The sequence below is a fragment of the Lagopus muta genome, chromosome 2, assembly GCF_023343835.1.
Source record: "Lagopus muta isolate bLagMut1 chromosome 2, bLagMut1 primary, whole genome shotgun sequence".
Taxonomy (NCBI): Eukaryota; Metazoa; Chordata; class Aves; order Galliformes; family Phasianidae; genus Lagopus; species Lagopus muta.
This window is the reverse complement of record NC_064434.1, coordinates 90,473,867-90,495,035: the sequence shown is the minus strand read 5'-3', so window position 1 is coordinate 90,495,035 and position 21,169 is coordinate 90,473,867. Positions and strand designations below refer to the sequence as shown.

At 38.1% G+C, this 21,169-nt stretch overlaps 1 protein-coding gene and 1 long non-coding RNA gene across 7 annotated transcripts in view; both read left to right on the top strand.

Moving 5' to 3' along the window:
• The window catches only part of GPATCH2 (G-patch domain containing 2), a 98,574-nt gene extending 94,239 nt beyond the window's left edge, over positions 1 to 4,335 (top strand). For all 4 annotated transcript variants that reach the window (XM_048935913.1, XM_048935910.1, XM_048935911.1 and 1 more), the window contains exon 10: positions 3,212 to 4,335. In XM_048935913.1, coding sequence (XP_048791870.1) covers positions 3,212 to 3,381 — 170 coding nt within the window. In that variant the 3' untranslated portion in view covers positions 3,382 to 4,335. The remainder of the gene's footprint in view (positions 1 to 3,211) is intronic.
• A 6,240-nt stretch (positions 4,336 to 10,575) lies between these two features.
• The window catches only part of LOC125689636 (uncharacterized), a 37,487-nt gene continuing 26,893 nt past the window's right edge, over positions 10,576 to 21,169 (top strand). For all 3 annotated transcript variants that reach the window (XR_007375372.1, XR_007375371.1, XR_007375373.1), the window contains exons 1-6: positions 10,576 to 10,892; positions 11,558 to 11,894; positions 12,720 to 12,897; positions 15,253 to 15,375; positions 19,182 to 19,346; positions 19,651 to 20,001. This is a non-coding gene — a long non-coding RNA (uncharacterized LOC125689636). The remainder of the gene's footprint in view (positions 10,893 to 11,557; positions 11,895 to 12,719; positions 12,898 to 15,252; positions 15,376 to 19,181; positions 19,347 to 19,650; positions 20,002 to 21,169) is intronic.

The window sequence follows — 21,169 nt, the reverse complement described above, 5'->3', positions numbered from 1 at the left end:
TTGATTTTGTTCTTGCTCCTGGGTGGGTCAAGACTGAACACATCCCAGAGGTACCACAGCCCTTTTCAAGGCCAATGTGCTTGGACCATTCTCTCTAAAAGGCCCTACTGGCTAGTCCAAGAAGTGCCCTGGGCTTGAATTAAAAAGTGAACTTGAAGATGAATATTACAAGGACAATTACCGATTTTAATTAGAAAATTAATGCCCAGAGCATATGAATTGGGGGTCAGGGAAATAACAAACAGTGTAGTGTGATTTTTTTTTTTTTTTAAGAGTTCTTTTCTATCATGCAGCGGGTCGAAGATGCGGAGATGGTTTTATTTTGTTTTTATTTCTGATTGACCATGAGATGGAGGAAAAAGGCAGTTATGAATACAACTACCCATGTTCTTCTGATTCAGAAAAAAATTTACATTATAAATTCATATCCCCGCAATTCTTATTCATCATTTGAGAAATTTAAGGCAGACATAGAAATGTTTATATAAAAACTGACTATACTGCAAATGATTTGCATGTATTAAACTTTTTCAAAATTGAAATAAAAGCTATTCATATTTACATTATTTACATGAGAGTAATTAGTCAATGTACATGCCTATAACATAGGCAAGTTGTGTGGCTTTTTGCTTTTGCTTTATTACTGCTGCTATAGAAAGCCTCCAAGCACTTTACCCTTTGGACAGTTCATACTGCTTGATTGTTTGCCCAAAAGGGAGCGTGGAAGCCAAGTTTATGGTAGTTTCTGCTCTCTCTTTTTGTTATAACTTGGCAAAGTGTAAGAATGAAACAGAAGGCTTGAGGGCAGGCCTTGGTGTTTTAATAGGAAATAGAAGTATATTCAGTGGGGAAAAAAAAAAAAATTTATATGCATTTCTGATGTATGTATGTCTGTTGAAACAAAGAATTCTAATTTTCCTGTCAGTTGCAGAAAGAAAACAATGTCACAACGAGCAACATTAAGAAAAAAAATTGCAAAATAGTAATATCCAATTATTTAACTATGTCATGATACAGATTGTTTCTTTGTGCATTTTTTTGTGAAGTTGCTCTGGATTTCATGAGAATTAATGTTCAAGTACAATGGTGTGTATTTTACAGGAAAAATTATGTGGATTTCCCCCCAAATGGACTAACAAAAAGCTGTATATTTTGACTCAAACTGTGCCTTGCATGCCAGCCCAGCAGCATTTGTCTTTGTCTAAGCAATATTACGAATGATTTAGTATTTCCAATACTTATATGTTATGAAATATACTCTTACTTTTGTTCTTTCTTGCTTCACGGATCTCTTGGATCTTTCTTTCTTTGGAGTTCACTTAATTGTTGCGTGGCTACTGAAACCACACGCCATTTCTTACCATGAGTTGCTGTGAAGAGTGAACCAAAACAGGCTTCCAGGATTTTACCTGTGAGGTTTACCTTTGCTTTTGTTGAACCATTGCCTTTCTTCTTTCTGTTTTTTTGACCTAGAAAGTATAACTAAGAAGGTTGCAAAGCCTGTGTTGTGTATGCCAGGCAATGTCAGGGACTTGACTGTATGAAAATTGCCTCTGCCTGTGGGGGCCTGAAAAGAAAGGAAGTCTTGGTCATTGAATTCTGTGCTGGTCAGTTCAAGGGAAACCCTCTCGGGGATGAGAGTCTGCTGACTTAAAAGCCTTTTTTAAGTCTAGCATTAAGCATAGCTTCAAACTAGTATTAAAGAATGCCTTCTCTCAGTGCATTTCCCTTTTACTTTGACTCGAAGACTGAGGTACTTGGAAGCTGCCTACCTTTCATGTAGCCACTGTTTTGCTGAATCTAAACGGATCTGTAGTGAACTGTGTTTGAGTACCATAAATTCATCAACTCAGTCACCATAATGCGCCTCTTCTTTTGAACCTTTATCTCCCTGTGGGGTTCCCCCCCCCCCCCCCCCCCCCCCCCCCTTCAGCTTTGCTTTTGTTTTGTGGGTGTTAAATGAGGCTTTTCAGAAGTGCTTGTTCAACTTTTGTTTTGTTCCTGTTTAGTAAGCCAGCTACTTGTCTGGTAAATTCTTGACTGAAGACAACATAGCCTTCCAAAACAAAACACCATGGACTCCTCCTAAAATATTTTTTCAGAAAGTAGCAGGCTAGAATGAGCATGTAAAAAGTTAAGCAGAGAATGTCTGGTGTTGGGCATGTGGTGGGTTTTGTTGTTCTCTTGTCAGGGGGAAGGAGCATGCTGTACAAAGATAAAAACAAAAACCAACCACCTACATGCAATGGCTGGTGCTAGCTTAAAAGTTCATTCTTAAAATTTTGCCTTTTGTGATGTCATAAGAATCACTGCAAATTCTTGAAGCTAATATAATTTGTATTCCTGATGCAAGATAGACACATAAGGGAAGGTTACCCATGTGTCATTTCCAGAAGTCTATCTTGAGGAGCTTAGAAGCCTGGAGAAAAAAAAAAAAAAAAAAAAAAAAGCTTTGTCATTTGACATTCACATTTCTTTTTGCTATTTTCATTAGAAAATGAATGTTAAATTACACTTTGCAATCTTGACGGTCTTTTCTGTAGTGTATGTGAAACTTTCTACAGTTGTCTAGGAAGAAGCCTGTAAACATAATTAAATGTTGTTGAAAATACCAAAAAGTGAACTGGACAATATCAAAACTCTTGCAATTTTAGTAAAACAGAAAGTGAGTAAGGATATACCCATATTTCAGAATATTGGACCTCTTGTCTATATTATAATCTCTTTAGAAGCTGCAAGTGTTTAATCAGAAAACATTTGTAGTGTTTATTGAAAGTTATCTTGTTGAGCATTGATAATATTGCTGAGGATGGATAGGTGGCCATGATAGTATGGCGTGTCTCTGCTTAATTATTTTGTAGGACAAGACTTTTGTGTAATCTAGCCCTTTTATTGGTAGACTTGAGCATATGATGCATATTCTTCAAGACTGATGTAAAATCCACTGTATTGGAGTAAAAAGGATCCACAACAGTGTTTGTCACACTTAAATAACGAGGGAGTCAGAAATATTGAAAATAAAGTGAAGCCTTAGGTTGCATTATTTGGACTCATGCAGTCAGGAGGTCAACATATGCAAAGACAGCCTGTTCTAGCAACCTATTAGATGAATTAGGAGAATAGAAAGGTTTAAAGCTTTAAAGGAGATTATCCTCCTTTTCTCCACATGGCAGGCAGTGCTGATTAATGCTGTGTGTTTCTTTAATCTCAGGGTTTGTAGGTGAAAACACCCAACCAATCCCAGAAAACAACATTGGAAACCGAATGCTTCAGAGCATGGGCTGGACTCCTGGCAGTGGCCTTGGACCAGACGGGAAAGGGATTGCAGAGCCAATACGAGCCATCCAGAGACCAAAAGGACTCGGCCTCGGATTCAGCTGACAGAAATGCACTTTGGCTGTCATGTGAAAGTAAAGATAGAAAATAATTTAAAAAGACAAGAATTGCAAACTTGTATTATTTGTTATGATCAGCAAGTCCAGTTGTTCTTCTCTCAAAGATCACTGAAACCTGTGTGCTTCACATCAGCTACTCCAGCTGCAAGGTACAGCCACAGTGACAGAACCGGCATTTGAATCTAATTTTACAATGGTGCTAAAATTTACAAACACTTGTACTTTTTTATTTCCTCTGGTCTTAAAGTTTGTATTAAGTAAAAAACTCAGTGTATTTGCTTCTTTTCATAGAACCTTCTGACACAGCAGATTTTAGTATATAAGCAATTTTTTTTGTAAGTATAATTTCATCTCAAGAGCCTTGATAAGGTTTGTCAAGGAAAATTGAAGTTTATATAGTAATTGTGTTTTCCCCCTTTTCAGGCCAAGTTTCCAAACCTGATATTTCTAGTGTTTAACAGTGTTTGAGGATAAGCTGTCATTTTGCCTGTAAGATATACATGTTTTCTGCTGGAAGGTGATATGTTATACAATTTTGTATAAGAGCATGAAAAATGGTTTTGTCATCATAGGAATGCCATTTCAACATCATTATCCGGCAATGTATCACTGTCTTCCACGTTCAAGCTCAAAAGTAAAGCCTTTATACTTGTTTTTACATTTGCAGGATTATCTTTTTTCAGCAGATATTTTAAAATTTTAGAGTTTATTCTGAGTGTGGATATCTCTTTATATGAATAATCCTTAATGTGTCTATACTCAAGGATATATTTCAACTTTGAACCAGAAAATTGTGTTTTAAAGATGCCCCCATCAGTGTTAATATGCTGGGATTTGGTATTTTAAACAATGTAGTGTTCAACATTTGTTTTGTGATTGTGCTGGTACCAGTGAGCCACAATGTTTAAGGAACATAAAGTAACTGAAAAAGGAGAAGAAGTGAGATTAGGATGGAGGAAAGGAAGGAAAAAGATACTTTGATAGCTTCTTAAACATCCAAGCTAGCAATTTAAAATCAAGAGGAGTCATTAAGTGTTTTAATCAGTATCCTAATGTATCTAATATCAGCAGAAGTAATTTCATTAAGCGGCAACCAATCAAGCTCCCAGGACACTATTGGTCTGTAGTATAAAACAAATTCCACTTTAAAATTGAATGATAGGGCTGAAGAAAACAGTTGTGCAGATGGTATAAGGAGAAAATATTGCACCTGCTGTAGTAGCTAGAAATATTTACTTTGATTGTAGAGGGAACGGGATTTGGTTCTTCAGTTTCTTTTTCTTCCCTGTCCTTGCTACCAAACTGCTTAGAAAAATATTTTAAAGATTATTGCAAAGATAATTGCTGAGAATAACAGGAGTGCAGCTTCCTTCATGTAACTGAAATAGTGATGAATTTTAAGAACTGTTTTTTTCACTGATTTTTTTCTTTCAGATTCACCTTTCTTTTTTTTTCTTCCAGAAAGGCAATGCTAGGAAATGTAGCAACATTATAACATGGAATTTTCTTAAAAATTTTGTTGATTCTTTCCAGGGTGAGTACAGTCAATTTGGACACTTTCTTTCACAACTTATATAGTGTAGACTAAAAGGTTAGTACCTGTTCTTGTTCTTGATGACAGCTGAGTGCAGATGTTCTATGAGTTTCAGAAGAGCCATTTATTGTTCTTTGCATCCTTGATATCATTGTGAGGTTTTGCCTTTTAACAATACAAGAATTTTTAAACAGACTTGGCATTTATAAACAGTGCAAACAGTCAGAACTTCACCAGTTTGCCATGACCTTTCAGATACGATGGATAGCGGTTGGCAGCTTCATCTGCCAGTTCCCTCAGAACCCACGGGTGGGTCTCATCAAGTCCCGTGTTTTTTGTTTTATATCAGTCTGCTAGAAATTATTAGACACTAAAACCGGTCAAATTGATTTTCATACGGAGATAAGTACACCTTGACTGTTTTCCAGCAGATATTTTTAGATGCCACAGCTAACAATCAGGTGTAGAAGAAATTGATTTATTAGAATATTTTAATCTCATTTTTTGAGGTAATTTAATGCAGTAAAATTCCCACTCAAAATCACATCATTTTATCACTTCTCACAGGTGTGATTTATGATATTCTGGTAGTGTAACTTTGCACAATTAAGGCTAGCATTAGGAGGAAAATAAAAAACAAAATCATTCTGGTTTGTTTTGTTTTGTCTTTTTTAAGTCACTGCAATGTTTGTTGGCTTTAAAACAAGTTGAAGTACCTGGTTATTTTTCTTCAGGATTTTCCCATGCATAACTTAAAATCATCTTCTATTTAACTTACAATCATACTTGCTATAAAACTGGTTCACATTATTTTACAGTACATGTAAAACTATTCCCAATAAGAATTCGTACTGACTATGATACTGGAGGTTTTTATGCCTGCATAAATATTGGTTCATCTTGTATCTAAAAGTTACTATCACTCACCAAATTTTTTCCATTTAGGTGTTTGATTAATTGGTAGTTAAGCTGTTAACATAATATTCTGCCTATGCAGAATGTTTAGTAAAAAGAAGACACATCCAGTATTATCAACATCACATTTTGCTACATTCCATTGTGTTTCAGAGTTCTGTGAATTAAGCCATTAACTGTTAATAAAAGAAACACATGAGCAGTTGCTGGCAGAATACTGTTTTTAAGTAAATATTTGTTGAAGTCAGAGAAGCGTTATCGATATGCTTATTTTAACAAGTTTGTCCCTGCATTTGTCTCTCTTCAATTAGGGCAATAATGGGTGTAGAATGGCAGTAAATAGCTAAATAATATGTATTGAATGCTTTGCTTTAACAGCACAAATGCAAGATGAAATAAAATAATTAGACTCCATGGGTTTTGTATGTTCTTTTCTTTAAGTTGCCCTTTTCAATGACGGTGTTACTGCTCAGGTGAGTGCAAAAGCATTGTTTCTGAAAATGTGATTAGGATTGCTAATATCTTGTAGCAAGCACATGTATATTGTGCTAACACTGTTTTAGTAAAAGCATTGTACCTCCTTACCAGTACTTTTCCACGTGGTTATTAACCAGAAAACATGAACCACATCACAAAATGCCACATATATAATATCTGCATTACTTTTGTTATCATATTCTTCTGGGATGTTTAAATACAAGTTCTCTTCATTCTTTAAGTATGTGTATGCTTTGATAGCTGTGACATGATTGTGATTACTCTTCAAGCAGGACTCCAAAACTGTTGCTCCAAGAAGAAATCACACCATTTTTTTCTTCTTTCTGCTCCCTGTGCTGGGCAGTAAAGGCATATCAAAAATGGGGATCCCTTCCCTCTCTTACGCTGTGCAGTGAGGAGGCTTTTTAATTATGCTTTAATTGATAGCAAAATTTTTGGGAGCAGGGGCATAGCTAGTACACAGCATCTGCCAAGGTGCCCACAACAGAGTCCCATACCTAAAGGCAGTATGTTCAGCCTGCAGTGTGCAGCATAGTGAAAACCAGAATTATTTCACTGTCCATTTGTTCAGCTCTAGAGCTAATCTAGCATGTTAAAAGAACACCTTGTTTTCGGTTTGAGTTCTTCCTGGAAAAGTTTTGATGCAGCTACATTTGTCTGTTTATTTACAGACACAGTACTTATGGTTGTGTGTGTGTGTGTGTGTTTGCTTAATGACATTTCTGTTCTGGAAAAAGTCTTGGAGAATGTACAGCAATTTCAGTATCGATATTCTTAAGTGGTGGGCGGTTTTTTGCTATAGAAACTGTGTGAGCTTTACCAGCATAGATTGTTTATCTACGCTATACCATATATACAGACTTTGGTAAGATCAACAAACTTTTTAATATGTCTGCTTTGAGTCGTTGTGGAAAACTTAACTAAAGCAATGAAAATTTCATGGGTAACCTGCCAGTAAGATAATTCTAGTGGAAATGCATAGGCTTCCTGTGGGTCTTGGGTGTCCTTCAACAAAGGAGATACTGGAGGTATTTTGGCCAATAGATTGCTTGTTTTGAATAGTCAGTCTTTAAGTAAACAGCTGAGAATGAAAATTAGATTATCATTCAGAATATTTGATTATAGGTATCTTCAGCTTAGTGTGCCTTAAGTCTTCAGTGTTGTTCTTCCTTTCCTTTTTTCTGAAAAAGTATAACTATATATGTGTTAAGTGATAATTCCCCATGTTTTCTGTCTCAAAATATTATCTCATGTCTGTATTAAGTGGCAGGGCTCCAGATTTTCTGTCATTCGTACCAGACTAGTGAAGTTGCTTTTCATACCTCACCTGGCCAATTTTTAGACTGGCCTACTCCTGCTCTTGTGAGTTATTTTTTGACACTTTGACACTTCAAACTTGAATTTTCTTCAGCCCCACCAGACTACTATTTCCCCAGCCACAAACTGATGAAGACTGGAAGACACATAACTTTTTCTGAACTTGAGTATCTGCATTGACTTCTAGATGTGAAGCTCCTCATAGGTATAAAAATAAGCATGCATAAAAGTGTTTGCAGACTTGAGGTCTTAACTTCCTTCCCTGTTATAGATATGGATCCTCAATTTTCCATGGCAACAGAGTTCCCACAAAACCCTGGAGTCAGCTGGATCATACTGGACTATCTTTAGCATAGAGTTTCTTCAGAGCACCTGTTTGGCTGCTGTACCTAGTATTGGGTACAGTAACTAACTGATTCTGTATGTGCTATGTAGTCTTTCATTCCAGCCAAGTAACAAGAATAAGGGAAGGAAAAAAAAAAGTTTTTGATTCAATAAGGAAATAGCAGAAAGGTGTAAGTTTTAGCAATTTGAAATTGCTCAAATTTCAGTGAAAATAAGCAAGGGAGAACATGCATTAGAACTATGCAGAAGGAGCATGTCCCAAATATTTTCTCCAGTGAACAAAAAAAAGGAAGCCAGCAAGAAATATATCATTTCAATGTACATTAGTTTCCACTTAAGAGTATTGTTATTAGTGATTAAAAAACACGTGATACAGGAAGCTCAATTCCACAAGATGTACTGGCTCATTTAGTAATTGAGGTAAGTTCTCATGAACTTACCACCATTAATTCTTCAGTCTTTCTCACTGACTCAGCCTAGCTTATTCTGACCTTGTCCACTGTAAAACTCCATCTTCTTCTCAGACATCTTTTATTGCTCCCTTGTTGTCTGTGTCAATGAGTTTTGTTATTGAACTGTGATTATTTTATTTTTTTTCATTTTACTTCCTTGGAAATTTCATGTAACACAATTTCAATATATTTTCATATAACCTCGATTGCAGTGATGGAAAAAGGTTCTTTGAAGAATTAGGATTAATGGTCTTCAATTTTTTCTTCCATAAAATGTTTCTCCATTTGAATCCTTCATTTCACTTAAGATTCACCATCCTCCCGTTTGTTTCTCTTTCGCAAAAACTTGGCTGTTTTCTTAGAGAGTATTGTGGTGAAAGAGGCAGGAATTTCTTCTGTTGCATTTGCAGATATCAAGTTGCAAAATTTCTTCTCTGTAGTTTTGATTTCAAGAGTTAAGTATTAAATTTGGATCCCATAAGTGTTGCCTTATAGTTTTTCCAAATGTTCTAGCGTACTACAAGCACTTGAATGTTGTACAATTTGTAGAATAAAATAAGTAGAACATTTATCTAAAATATTCTAAATGCCAAACTTTTGGTGTATATGGTGGTGGGCTTCATATTTCTCGTAGTAATAGATGTATTCTACAACATAAAGTGTACGTACACACAACTAATGCTAAATGTACAATTCTCTTGACCATGGGCAGCAATAATAGTATGTTAACCTGGATTAAAGAATTCCTTAGTTCTGGTGTAGTTCAATGATGAAACCTGCCATGGCAGCAGTTTCCACATTATCAGCTGGTGAGGACTCTTGCTGATAGCCAGTAAGACAGGTGCTCCATGATTTCTTTAGAAATTGTTGAAATGACATGTGAAGGACAGTGTTTAGGGCATCTTCATTTAGACCCAGTGGTAATTATGTTACTTGCTACTGTACGTGAGGAATGTGAGTGGTCTTTACCATGAAAAGCTTGGTTTCTGGTTCTTCCTGATCGCTCTAGTTGCTGCTCTACAGTGTGAAGGCTCTGAAGGCTCACCTAGCAGCCCAGAGACACATTGACTCTTATGGAATAATTGCTTCAGGTGCAAAGGTGAGCATGTGGAGCACCAGTGGCTGAGACCAATAATATTACCAATAATAGTATTACTAATAATGTCTTCCTTAAGTGAAGGCTTGGACTTCCAACATGGGTAGGAAGTCACAATATGCTGCTCATAGTGTTTGATAGCCACTAACACGGATTTTTTTTCTTCCTGGCACAGGCTGCCAGGAGGTGGAGAAAAAGCATCTGGATGATGTTTAAGGTTCATATATTTGGCAGGATCAGTTCATTATAGATGCACATTTTTAGGCAAAGGTTTGAGATAGGAATTGTTTCTAGTGAACTACTACATGACTGATTGTATGGGACCATAAAAAAAGGGTTACAATGGCCATGGCGAGGGAAGCTTGGAATTTTGCCACAGTCTCGAATAGTGGCTGCATGAAGAATTTTGGCCAGAACCCCGTTCCTGTGCTTTCTTTGGACCTGGCAAGTCAAAAAGTACAAAATTAATTAAAAATAATAGTAATTTTAAAAAGCGTTGTTTTACTGTGTGGTAGAGCAGGTGAAGCCATTTGCCTGTTTATCTAACGAATAAACACCCATACATTTTATAGATGTAGATCCCTGTAGAGAATAATACATAAAATTAGGAAATGAAAATTTAAATATTGGACATTTTGTTAAGCTATCAGCCATGTACTTCACCAAAGTGTCACAAGACGTTTGGTTCTGGTAACCTGCAATACATAAAAGAGGTGAGGTGTTTCTACACAAGTCTATAAATCTGCAATGTATTGTTTAATATTCCACCTTTATGTAAACGTAGCCAGGTTTTTTTGTTGTCTTCTTCCTAATCAGTGTTAAAGTGCATTTAATAGCTCACTTAAGGTTGTCATCCATTACTATGAGTTACTGTTGGATCTAATTAATAGAGCTGAAATTATTTTGTAATGAGAATTTGAAGTATTGCAGTGTTAAAAAAAGAAGAAAAAAATTGCCATTCACAGCTAATTAATGTTTAACAATGCAAATAAGCTGATAATTATTTTTCAAGCCATAGAAAAATTCTGTGACACTTCATATACCACCTTTGTGATCCCAATTGTTTCCAAATAATGCTTTTACAGAGAAATATTTGGAAGAGATTTCCCTGGAAAAAAAGGCAGATTTTCAGCACACAAGGAATAAGAGCTGTCCTTTTGTTCACTGGGAGCCAGAATCAGCAGCTGTTTCTTACAGTAAATACTGATGGAGGGAAGGAAAAAAGTGAGGGTTTGAATGTAGTTGGAAGAAGAAAATCATGTGAGATCCTGGCCAAAATTTCCTGTCTGCTCCAAGTCAGCTGCTCTTCGGTCAGTGCAGGTCTTACAAATGCAGCCCAGGTAAGCTGGGATCTCTTGGAACCATTATGATAAAGATGCTAACAGCAACGTGACACTGTCATTATACTGAAGTAAAATGCATTTTTGTCGTATACATGGTAAATCAGAAAGGAGGAATGCTGGCAGTCTGGCTGTGTAAGTGAATGTGGACCCATTTCTCATCATTGTTAACTTTGGCAAATGAAGTATGCTATTAGTCTTTTGATTTTTAACCCAATTTAACAATATTTATTGCCTATTCAGATGTCAATTTAATATCACAAAAAATTTTATATATCAAAATTTATCCTGAAAGTGTTATTATCTTTTTTTTTTTTTTTTTTTTTTGAGTCAACCAGTAATAAATACTATTTTATTTAGCAGGATTATGTAATATATAATCAACTGACAAGTAAATCACGCAGACTAGCTGCTGGCATACCACTCAGCACAGGCGCATCACTTTGTACCCCTGACATTTTAAGTAGGCCCAGATTTCTCTACAGCAAGACGATGCCATTAGCTGCCAAGGGTGTGATCTACTATTACCACTTTGGGTTTTATCTACACATTAGAGTTGTCTTCTATCTTTGAGTTGTCAGACAGCATAAATCATCCTCCAATTTGCAGATGCCACTTGCTCTGTTGCAGAAGTGTCCTTCAGTGTTACTTCACTTTTCCTGCAGGTGAGGTGTTCCTTGTGGCCACACTGCCAGTAGACCACATGCCCCCACCTCATGCCTTTACTCCAGGACTGATGGCTGCTGACGTAATGATCCACAAGCTGGGATCAGCACCTCTTCCTTAAAAATTGAGTTAGTTTTTTTGTGGGTTTACAGTTTATATGAAGCTTTCTGATCATGGCCCAGATGTTCTTCTGAGAGTCTTCTACAGTAATTAATGCTTGTTCTGCTGAAAGTCACTACTTCCATTTGTGCACTATCTTGCAACATTCTCCCTGGAAAACGCAAATTATTTGTATATTATGTTCATTGCCACAGGGAAGGAAGAAGAACCATGGAGGTAATATTTTTTTTCACTTAATAATTTTAAGTTGAATTCATTAATTTGTGGAAGAAGGGATCTGACTTAAGACTTCTGAAAGTTTGGGGTTGGCAGAGCAGGCCTGGAACATGGAGCAACTCTTCATTGGGCACAACTGCGCTGTAAGCTGTAAAGGAGGGAGGAAGGTCTGCAGGCCAGCAGAGGGCTGTGCTCAAATCTTTCTGCCCTCGAGAAGGGTGGGTTGTGGATTTGCTGTTGTTACTCTGACTTAATAATTAAAATATTGAAACCTGTTCTCTACAGATATTTCATACAGATTTACTCTAACGGTGTAATGACTGGTATGCTGATCATGGTCACAGATTGGGATTTTTATGGATTCTTTTGCCATCTTTGATATCTGCTAGAAGGCTCTACCTGGTTGTTTTTTACGTGCCTTGACATGTTCCACATCCTGCTACCTATGTTTTGCCTGCCCTGCTCAGGTCAGAGCAATAACTAATGATTGCTGCAGCAGCTCTCAGGTTAAATTTGTAATTACAACTAAGCATTTTCTTATATTAATAGGTTTTTAAGAAAGGTCATGAAATGTAACACTTCGATCAGACTTACTCCTTTCGGTTTTGCTTTTGTATTTTTTTTTTTTTTTGTTGGAGTTTTTGATTTGTTGGAATTTTGTTTTTTTTTTCTTGTTTGCAATTATACTGTTTGAAAACCTTACCCATGTCTGCTGCGAAGCAATGCAGCACTTCAAAAAGGATTTTAAGGACAGTAATGTATGCAACTTACATCACTAATCAGCTATAGAATGTCAGACGGCCTAATGCACGGTTTTAATTGTAGCAGCTGATGCATTCTGGACGCTATGGAGAGCATTGATGTTTTGATTACAAAATAGAACTTCACAAGCCAAGGAGGAGCATGGAGTTGCCTTCCTGCAGCCTCTCTCACGCTCTTGTGTTCTTCCATCACGCCCGTTAACAACTACACTAGAAACAAGCAGCAGATTTTTTTCCACTCGGTGAGTAATTGTCTGCACAGCAGTGACAGATGTGCAATATAGCAGCTTCTTCAGGAAAAAATTAACAGTTTGTCCAGCATGTCAGCTTGCTCTTTTTAGTGCTTCGGAGGTCTTGGCCCCATTATGGATGATTTAGAAATTGAAGCAAGCTAAGACCAGCTGCCTGGGTTGAAAGCCTTAGTTAGTAGCCCTCATCTGCATTCCAGTATTCGCTTACATCTAGAAATTGGTAGGGCCCCTCTGGCCACAAGATGAGTATGGGCTGACAATGCCTTGATTTGTTGAGAGAGAGAATAAATGGGTTTTTCAGAAGATGAGGAAATATCACCATTACTGGCCAATTTACAGCATTTTATCTGTTCTTCAAACATGTCACTTTTGTTATTGTTGCATGGTAATTACATAGTGAAACGGAAAGAAAACAAATTCTGGTTACATATTCAGATGGATTGCAAAATCATATAATCCTGATAAATGCCCATTTATGATACACACGGATGAAAGGTTCATTTTAATTTTGAATAGCTAGCACAGCCATAAATAGGATATAGGATTAGATCCCACAGAATCCGATTACCTAAAAGCAAATAGTATTTTTCTTCACTTTTTTTCATAACCAGGAAATTCAGTGTGTGCAGGGTATTTAAATAAGCAGGCTTTCCATAAAAGAATATGAAGCAAATATAATTCAATAGTTTCTATATTTTAAATATAATCATTTAGGACTATTCAGCTAAGTCTTTTCTGAAGCACTCATTTGCAAATAGACATCAACCCATCAATATTGCTGAAAAAAATATCACACAGTTATGGCCTTTAAAAGATATACATTCGTAGCAAATAGAAGAAGCTCTGCTAGTTGGAAATGTAGTCCAACAATAACAGCAGATAGTATTACTTATATATTATAATTGCAACTGTTCTTAACACCTTTCAAGAATGTTTTAAGGCAAATATTGCATTAGCTGAGAAGCAAATGATGATACCATCCCAGGTAACTGCAATTCCGGCAGCAGCTTTCATGCCAGAAGCTTTCTGTGAAATTCTGGAAGCTCCATTTCCTTTAGTGGAAGGCACTGGAAGAGACCTGTATGACAACACAGGTGTATAGCAGCAGAAGGCAGATGATTCCTGTATAGAGATGAAGAAAAGAAAAAAGAAAAAAAAAGTCTGCTTTGTGCATAAAGCCATCTCCTTCACAATCCTTGGCATCCAAATTATCTTCCCAAGACCTTAAGGGAGAGTTGGCCGTTGCATTAAAAAGAGCAGGGATGGTAGAGAGGTAAGCATGCTCAGCCCCCTCATCACCCTTCCCAAGAGGGGACAAGACACCTCTGTCTCAAGGGGAAGTTGAGCATGGAGGATTCATGACACATCCAGGTCTGCATCCAAGGCACTGGGCAAGCACAGTGACAGAGATGGCCACCTACATGAGCTGTCAAGCTTCTGTGAAAGCTTCCATGGGAAAATACATTTAGTACATCCACTGCATACATTCAAGGTGGTGCTATACTGTTCTTGGGCAGACTTTGTGTTGGACACTATGTTCTGGAATGGAGAGTTAAGATGACTAATTAAAATTCTCTCACCAAGGAGTAAAATTACGCTCTTACTAAACATTCACATGCGGTGAAGTCTTGCCTGACTCTCTTCAGCTGTTTTATTCAATTGCATCAAAACCATGAGTAGGTACCAGCAGCCAGCCTTGATTGGATCTGCTTTCAGGTGATTGAACTGTATCTGCCTGCATTTATCCACCATGTCGTCTTTTAAAGAATTTGCAGTTTTGGGTCAGTTATTACAGTTCAGGTTATGGCTACAATAAGCTTGATGTTATTGCAGGAAAATATAACCTAAAAGACTGGTATCGTTCTCTTCCTCAATCCTACACTGTACCTTAGTTTTACCTTTTCTTTTTTTTTTTCCTTTGGAAGTCCTGAATACATATAGCTATTGGCAAGATCAGTGGAAGATTTCACAATGCAACTTCATAGCTAGTTGGACTTACTGGTGGCAGAGAGAGAGGGAATAGGTAGAAAAGGAAAACGGGGGGATCGTAACAGGGTCTCTCCTGCCTGGGCCTTTGGAGAACAGACTGTCAACATCAGTTCCCTGGGAATGGTGACCAGTGCACTGCATGGTGACTGAAGGCAGGGCTTGGGGTGGAGGAGTCCTGGTTCAGGGTTTCAGAAGAAATCAATTGACCTGACCTGAATTACGTTCTTTTGTGTTTCTAAAGAAGGTCTATTGGGGATGAGTCTGAAATGCGCTTTCCATGGTATTGTCTCTTCCATAGTTCTCTGCTCCTAACTGAGCTTTGTTATCAGTTTAACGTTGATTAACTTTTTTTTCCAGAAAAGATTTTTCATGTGCTGAAGGGTAAAGTAACAGAAAATTTGCAGAATGGCCACAAGAATCATACATATCCTGGGAGACATATCTGTTAGAGAAATTACTGGATGAAGACATTCACACACAGTAAGTGTATCTGCCACGGTTTTGTATGCTCTGTTTTATCTTGGAGCATTAACAACATTTTGATTTTTGATAACTTACCTGATTGTGATATAGTGTCCCTCCTCAGCAAACTTCTCAGTGTGACTCAGCAATAAAACTGTTGTCCCAGGTGTTGCCTTGAAATTATTTGGGAGATTTTCCAGTAATGAACTTGCAGTGTTTTCTGATGAAATGTGTGTCTGCATGCCAAGAAAGCAGCACTTTAATTTGAATAACATTTGGAAGGGTTTTTAATTTTGGTTTATCAGTATGTTGATACATGGACACTTGGAAAAAGACTAGTATGTAAGAGATTATTTCAGCTTCAGTGCATCATTGCTTTGCTTTTCCTCTCCCCTTCAGACTGAAGATTTCTTGCTGCTTCATGTAAACAGTGTTGAGTTAGCAATGTGCTACTCTAGCCTGATTTTAAAGAAACACCCAAAGGGGCTGTTGAAATCTGGATACTTGTTGATAACCTTTAAAAAGATAGTAGTTATGTCATGAGAGAACTTATGAAGAAGTCCTTTAACTATTATGATCATCCTGATTATTTTACTGGCAGGGAACTTTCCATAACATGCAGCTATTGGGTAGGATTGCTTCCAAAATGCACTTCTATTTGACCATAGGTCCTGGAATGTCAGCCTGTATGTGTGCAGGAGCTACCAGAGCATCTCCCCTTGGTCTCTGACAGTGCACATGTGCTATGTTGCAGCTGACTTAAAAGCCCTCATTTACTGTTCTAGATATACCCATCATCAAGGATAGTGAGTAGGAGTAGCCCAGGAGAGCAAAGAGGGAAGCTGCAGCAAGGTCTAATAAGGCTGAAATCATAGCAGGGATGTGGATGTACTTCAGATATAATTAGGATGAAGTGCAGTTATCTCAAGGGTCCTTAAAATCACTTGTTGGTTAACAGAAAATACTTTTACACTGAGAACTGGGAACTGGCATAAAGTCACTTAAGCAGACCTCAGCAACAGGAACTGAAACTATGCTGTCCTCATGTGAATAACCAAGAAGGCAGCAGGCAGCTTCCCCACCAATTCCAGCCCCAGAAAAGGGACAGGGCTGTCAGGAAGCTTAGTCTCTGTGACTCAGTTCTTCCAGAGATTGTTCCTCAGCTTTAGTTGTCTGCATATCCCTTTGTGTCCTGTTTTCTGTGACAGTTTCAAGTTGCCTTTAATTAATTAATTAACATTAATTAAGTTGATATAACGTTAACTAATTAACATTAGTTTGGCCCAAAAACAAGAGCAGAGAATAGTTTTAGGTCAGTCTTGGTTACCACTCTACTCTTGATACTTTTCTTTATGTTTGCTGGCATCCAGTTGCTTAGAAATGGCAGGTGCCTTTGTGGAAGTGAATGGAGACAGGAGCATGGTAGTCTGAAGTAATTGGACACATTGATCCTAGAAGAAAGGTCAACCAATTCAATTACTGATCTAGAAGTTGCTACTCATTTTGTTTCTAGCTTGTGTCTTCAGTTTGCAAATCCGTTCACCATGTCAACAGGTATTTTATTTATGGGGTTAGTGAATATGGCAGAGTTAAGGCAAAGCCATTTCCACGGACTATGTGGCTAGTCCAGGACATAATATCATATCATAGGTTGCCCTGGATATAATGCATCCTCTTCATTTCCATGGAAACTGCAATAGATACAAAGAGCACAGTAACATTATTTGATTGTTTGAACATGATTTGAGCAAATTCTTAGCTACAAAGCACTATATTTCAATATAGTCAGCACCATTAGCTGCTCATCTTTGCCAGCAATGAACAAAAGCCTGCATGCCATGCTCGTAAACCTCTGAATAAGCAGAGGTTACCCCCTGTCACTGCTGCTGAGACACACCACCCACCTCTTCACTGCGCTGATGTCTGCTGTTGAGTCTCCACAGATGTTCAGCAAGTATCAATGAATGTCAATGGGTGCCATTTTTTCCATGTGGAGGAGTTCAATGACATGCCTTTGCTTCATACAAATTTCTATGTCAGGCACCATTCTGTCAGAGTGCCCCTCTGCTGCTATCTGTCACATGGCAACAAAATGTAATAGGATGTTGGTGAAAGGTTCAACCTACTGCCATACCAACACCATCTGTCTCTGATGCTGTGGGCTGGCATCATAAAACAGGAGGCATTTCTTTTGGTGAAACCCTAAGATACAGGACAAACCAAAGGAAAAACAATCTTGTTACAGTACATTCATATCCCAAGCCCTGTGTACTGATTGGCACAAATTGGTGGCAAACACCGAACCACTCTCCTGGGCTTTGTAGACTGGTGTGAGGATTTCCATCCCTGTTGCTGTGTGCCCTGGGGGCTGGAGCTCCTCTTCCCGTAGATGACAGATCACAGCAAAACAGAATAAAAGCAATCGCTATTTTTCACTCTGTCCTCTGCCATTCCTTCCCGTAAGCAGCAGATTGTTGTATGTTAATGTTTCTATTGTTTTAATATTCTTGTTTTCCTCATTCATATTCTGAGGTATTATTGTTAGTGCCAACCCATTTGATTTATTATTTAGAGAAAGCACTTGTTCAAAAAGTCAGCACTGGATATTAAATGGTGATTGCTTGCAATGAATTTCTTTTTAACATCTGCAAAGACAATTTTGTCTTTTCTTCTTCCACTTAACTCTAAATGAGAGATCTTAAGCATAGTTAAATAGGATTCATAATATCTCGCTGACTGAAAATCATCTTGAAATGTGGAATGTGAGGGCAGAAATAGTTATCACATACAAAACCCTCTTCCTTCTGAATTTCTAAGGGAGTGCAGGGGAGGACGCTGTCCCTGGGTGTGCATTAGTATTCCTGGTTGTGTGCGTGGTAAAGAGACCACTGCGGGGCCAGAGCCACAGGGCTGCTGCAGGTACAGATCTGACTGTTCTCTTCCTCTCCCTTTCCCCACATTTTAAGCCATTGACATTAGTACTACGTATGCATGTATGTGTGTGTGTATATATATATAGACTAATGCAAGCATTTTTTTTTTTTTTGTATATTTAACTATGACACCCAAAAATACCCCTCAAAGCCCATTCAATTTGAGAGAGATTTTCCACTGCCTTGAGTAACCGTCGTATCAGCTTCATGTTGACTTAAAATATTTTGTCGTTGTTGTTTTTTGGCCAGAAAAATTGCATCTCAGTGACTGTGTCATTAGTATCAGTGTCATGGTAAAGAAATAGCATAATACCTCCATGTTAATTACCATTTTTACACAGCTATCTTAAAACCTTGTGCAAGTAGGGCTGCTCAAGGATCCTTAACTCTATCTTTAAAAAGCAAACATGGAAGGAGCTGTAAATTAAAGTACAACTCAGTCGCTCGCTTTCCCTAGCCAGGTTACCAAGATAGACCAAAGAGCAAAAAGAGGATTCAATCACAGATTTAATTAAAGATAATCATCAGAAAGACTGGCAAGACAAACACATCTGTTATTTCATACATTTCCTAACATGAACTGTATGAAGGGACTGAGCTTTTTAGTTTTACTGTAATGATTTTTTTCTGTCATACAGTGATACCATGAGTTGCATCTAAGTATGTGAATGTTTAAAATAGTTGGCTTCCTTAAAAAGTACAGCCATAGTGAAACACTGGAACAGAAGATAGTTCCTGGTATAGAATGTGATATATTTCTAAATATATTATTATTTATAATGAAGCTAATGGTGACAGAATTATGTTTGAATTTGTAGTGCATCCTAACAACAGTGATGTGAGCTGCAGAGTGGGCACTGCTCTCATAAACATTTTGCCTCCTTTCCCCAGTAGATTGTGGCAAACAGTGGCGGTGACTCTGGCTGCAGAAAACACAGTGACCATGCTCCTCCTCTCAGCCTTGCAGGCTGCATACCTCTGCTGGATCTCATGCATCTGTTGAAAGGAGAAACACCGTGACACAGACTGATGTCATACAGACTGATGGGATGCTTGGTAATTGCAACAGAATCACCGAATACCCCAGTAATAGGTTTTTTAACTTTTTAGCTTTTTTTTTTTTTCCCTCCTTTTATTCATAAAGTCTGCCTGTTATATCACTTGTAAGCATGTGACCTAAAGATCTCTGCAGCGTTCATTAGATGTGGTTTTCATACTAAGAATAGAATTCAGCTGTGGCTGTGTATTTGTGACCCTGTTACTGGGCACTGTTAATTGGCCCAAAGTAGGCAGCACTGAAGTGGTAGTGGTGGAGGGAAAGCACAGCCAGCTGCACCTGCCACCTAATTCTTTTCCTTAGGGAGGACTGGAGGCTGAAGCAAAACATGAGGACCTGTGTGGCTGCACAATGACCTTGGATCAAGAGCGACACCCCAGGTGACACCCCAACCACTTGCATGGAGCACAAGAGAAACCGTGATGAGGATTGACCCAACAGAGTGTAGTGGCTCCCCTGGATCTTACAGAGGCCTATTGAGATCTATAGATCTGTATTCAAGGACTCCCGAATAGATCTCATGACTGGCCTGACAAACCACGGCTGCTACAAAGGAGACACTGCCAGACACTGTAAATCTGTTGCAGACCTCGTGTAGCTGAGCGTCGCCTTGCAGGCTGCCCCATGTGCAATGCCACACCCAGGAGCTGAAAGGTTGGTGTTCATGCTTGGATTTGTTGTTTCCTTAGCTCAATTTGTGATGGTTCTCAGGTCTAAATCCGCTTTGATGTGGTCATACAATAGCAAACAAATTAATTGGGTGGAGAAAAGTGGAAAAGGCTCCCAAAACCAGTAAGCTCTTTGTGTCCCCTAATGTAGTATTTCTGTACAAATTACTGTGGTTTTTTTTTTTCCTTTCCTGTTTTACCCTTTTTTTTTTTCCCTGACGTGCTCCTGAGTAGTGTCTTTGCATGTAAAATTTCAGCCTACAGCAAGTTGTTGCTGCTGATGAATTACAAACTGCTTAAAGACAGGGCTGTAAGGGAAATTCTGACACAAGCTTCAGTACAGCAGCACAAACTTGTTTCCCAGACACCAAAATAAACCAATATTTTCCTTTTGAAATAGTTCTATTAAGTCATCCCCAGCTTTCAAATCCTCCTCCATTTCTTTCCTGATTCCTGTTCTGAGTTATCTCTGTTGTTTTGAAAAGGAGAGTCTCCAGCCTAAGCCTGTGCTCCCAAGTCCTGCTGTTTGTTGCCTAAGGAGCACACAAAGGTTTAGATTGCATCTTTTCAATGCATTATGGCACCGCAGCCTAAAGCCAATACTTGTTTTTTAACTGGCAACCTGCCTGTACGAATGGAGGAAGCAGATTGCCTCTTTGCTGAACACTTAGACAAGGTACTGATTTAACAACAGTGGACAAGCAGCTGGGAGCTGGGCTGTCAGCCTGTCACACACTGACAAATCTGTTGTTCATATTCAGGCAGGATGTTCCAGTTAGATTGCCATCAGTATCATCCATCTACCACAGGCATGCGAGGCATACCCGCATCGCCTGCATACCCATGGACGAAATGCTGTTGATACAGCTTTCCGAGGAAATCTTAAGAAAACAGCTAATGTGCAGCTTTTTTTTTTCCTTGTGGTCTTCTGCAATGAGATCAGCAAGAAACCAGATTTAATTTTTGTCTCTTCCTTTGTTTTCCATTCTGTATGCTGGAATTATGCGTGCAAATTGGTGGTTACTCCAATTTCATGTCTCGAGCATGAAAAGAAACCTCTGAGTGGAGCCTTACCACTTTCTGTCAAGCTAGATTTTTTCAAAATTGGACTCAATAAAATACAAACTAGAACAAATTATAAAAGCAAAAAAAAA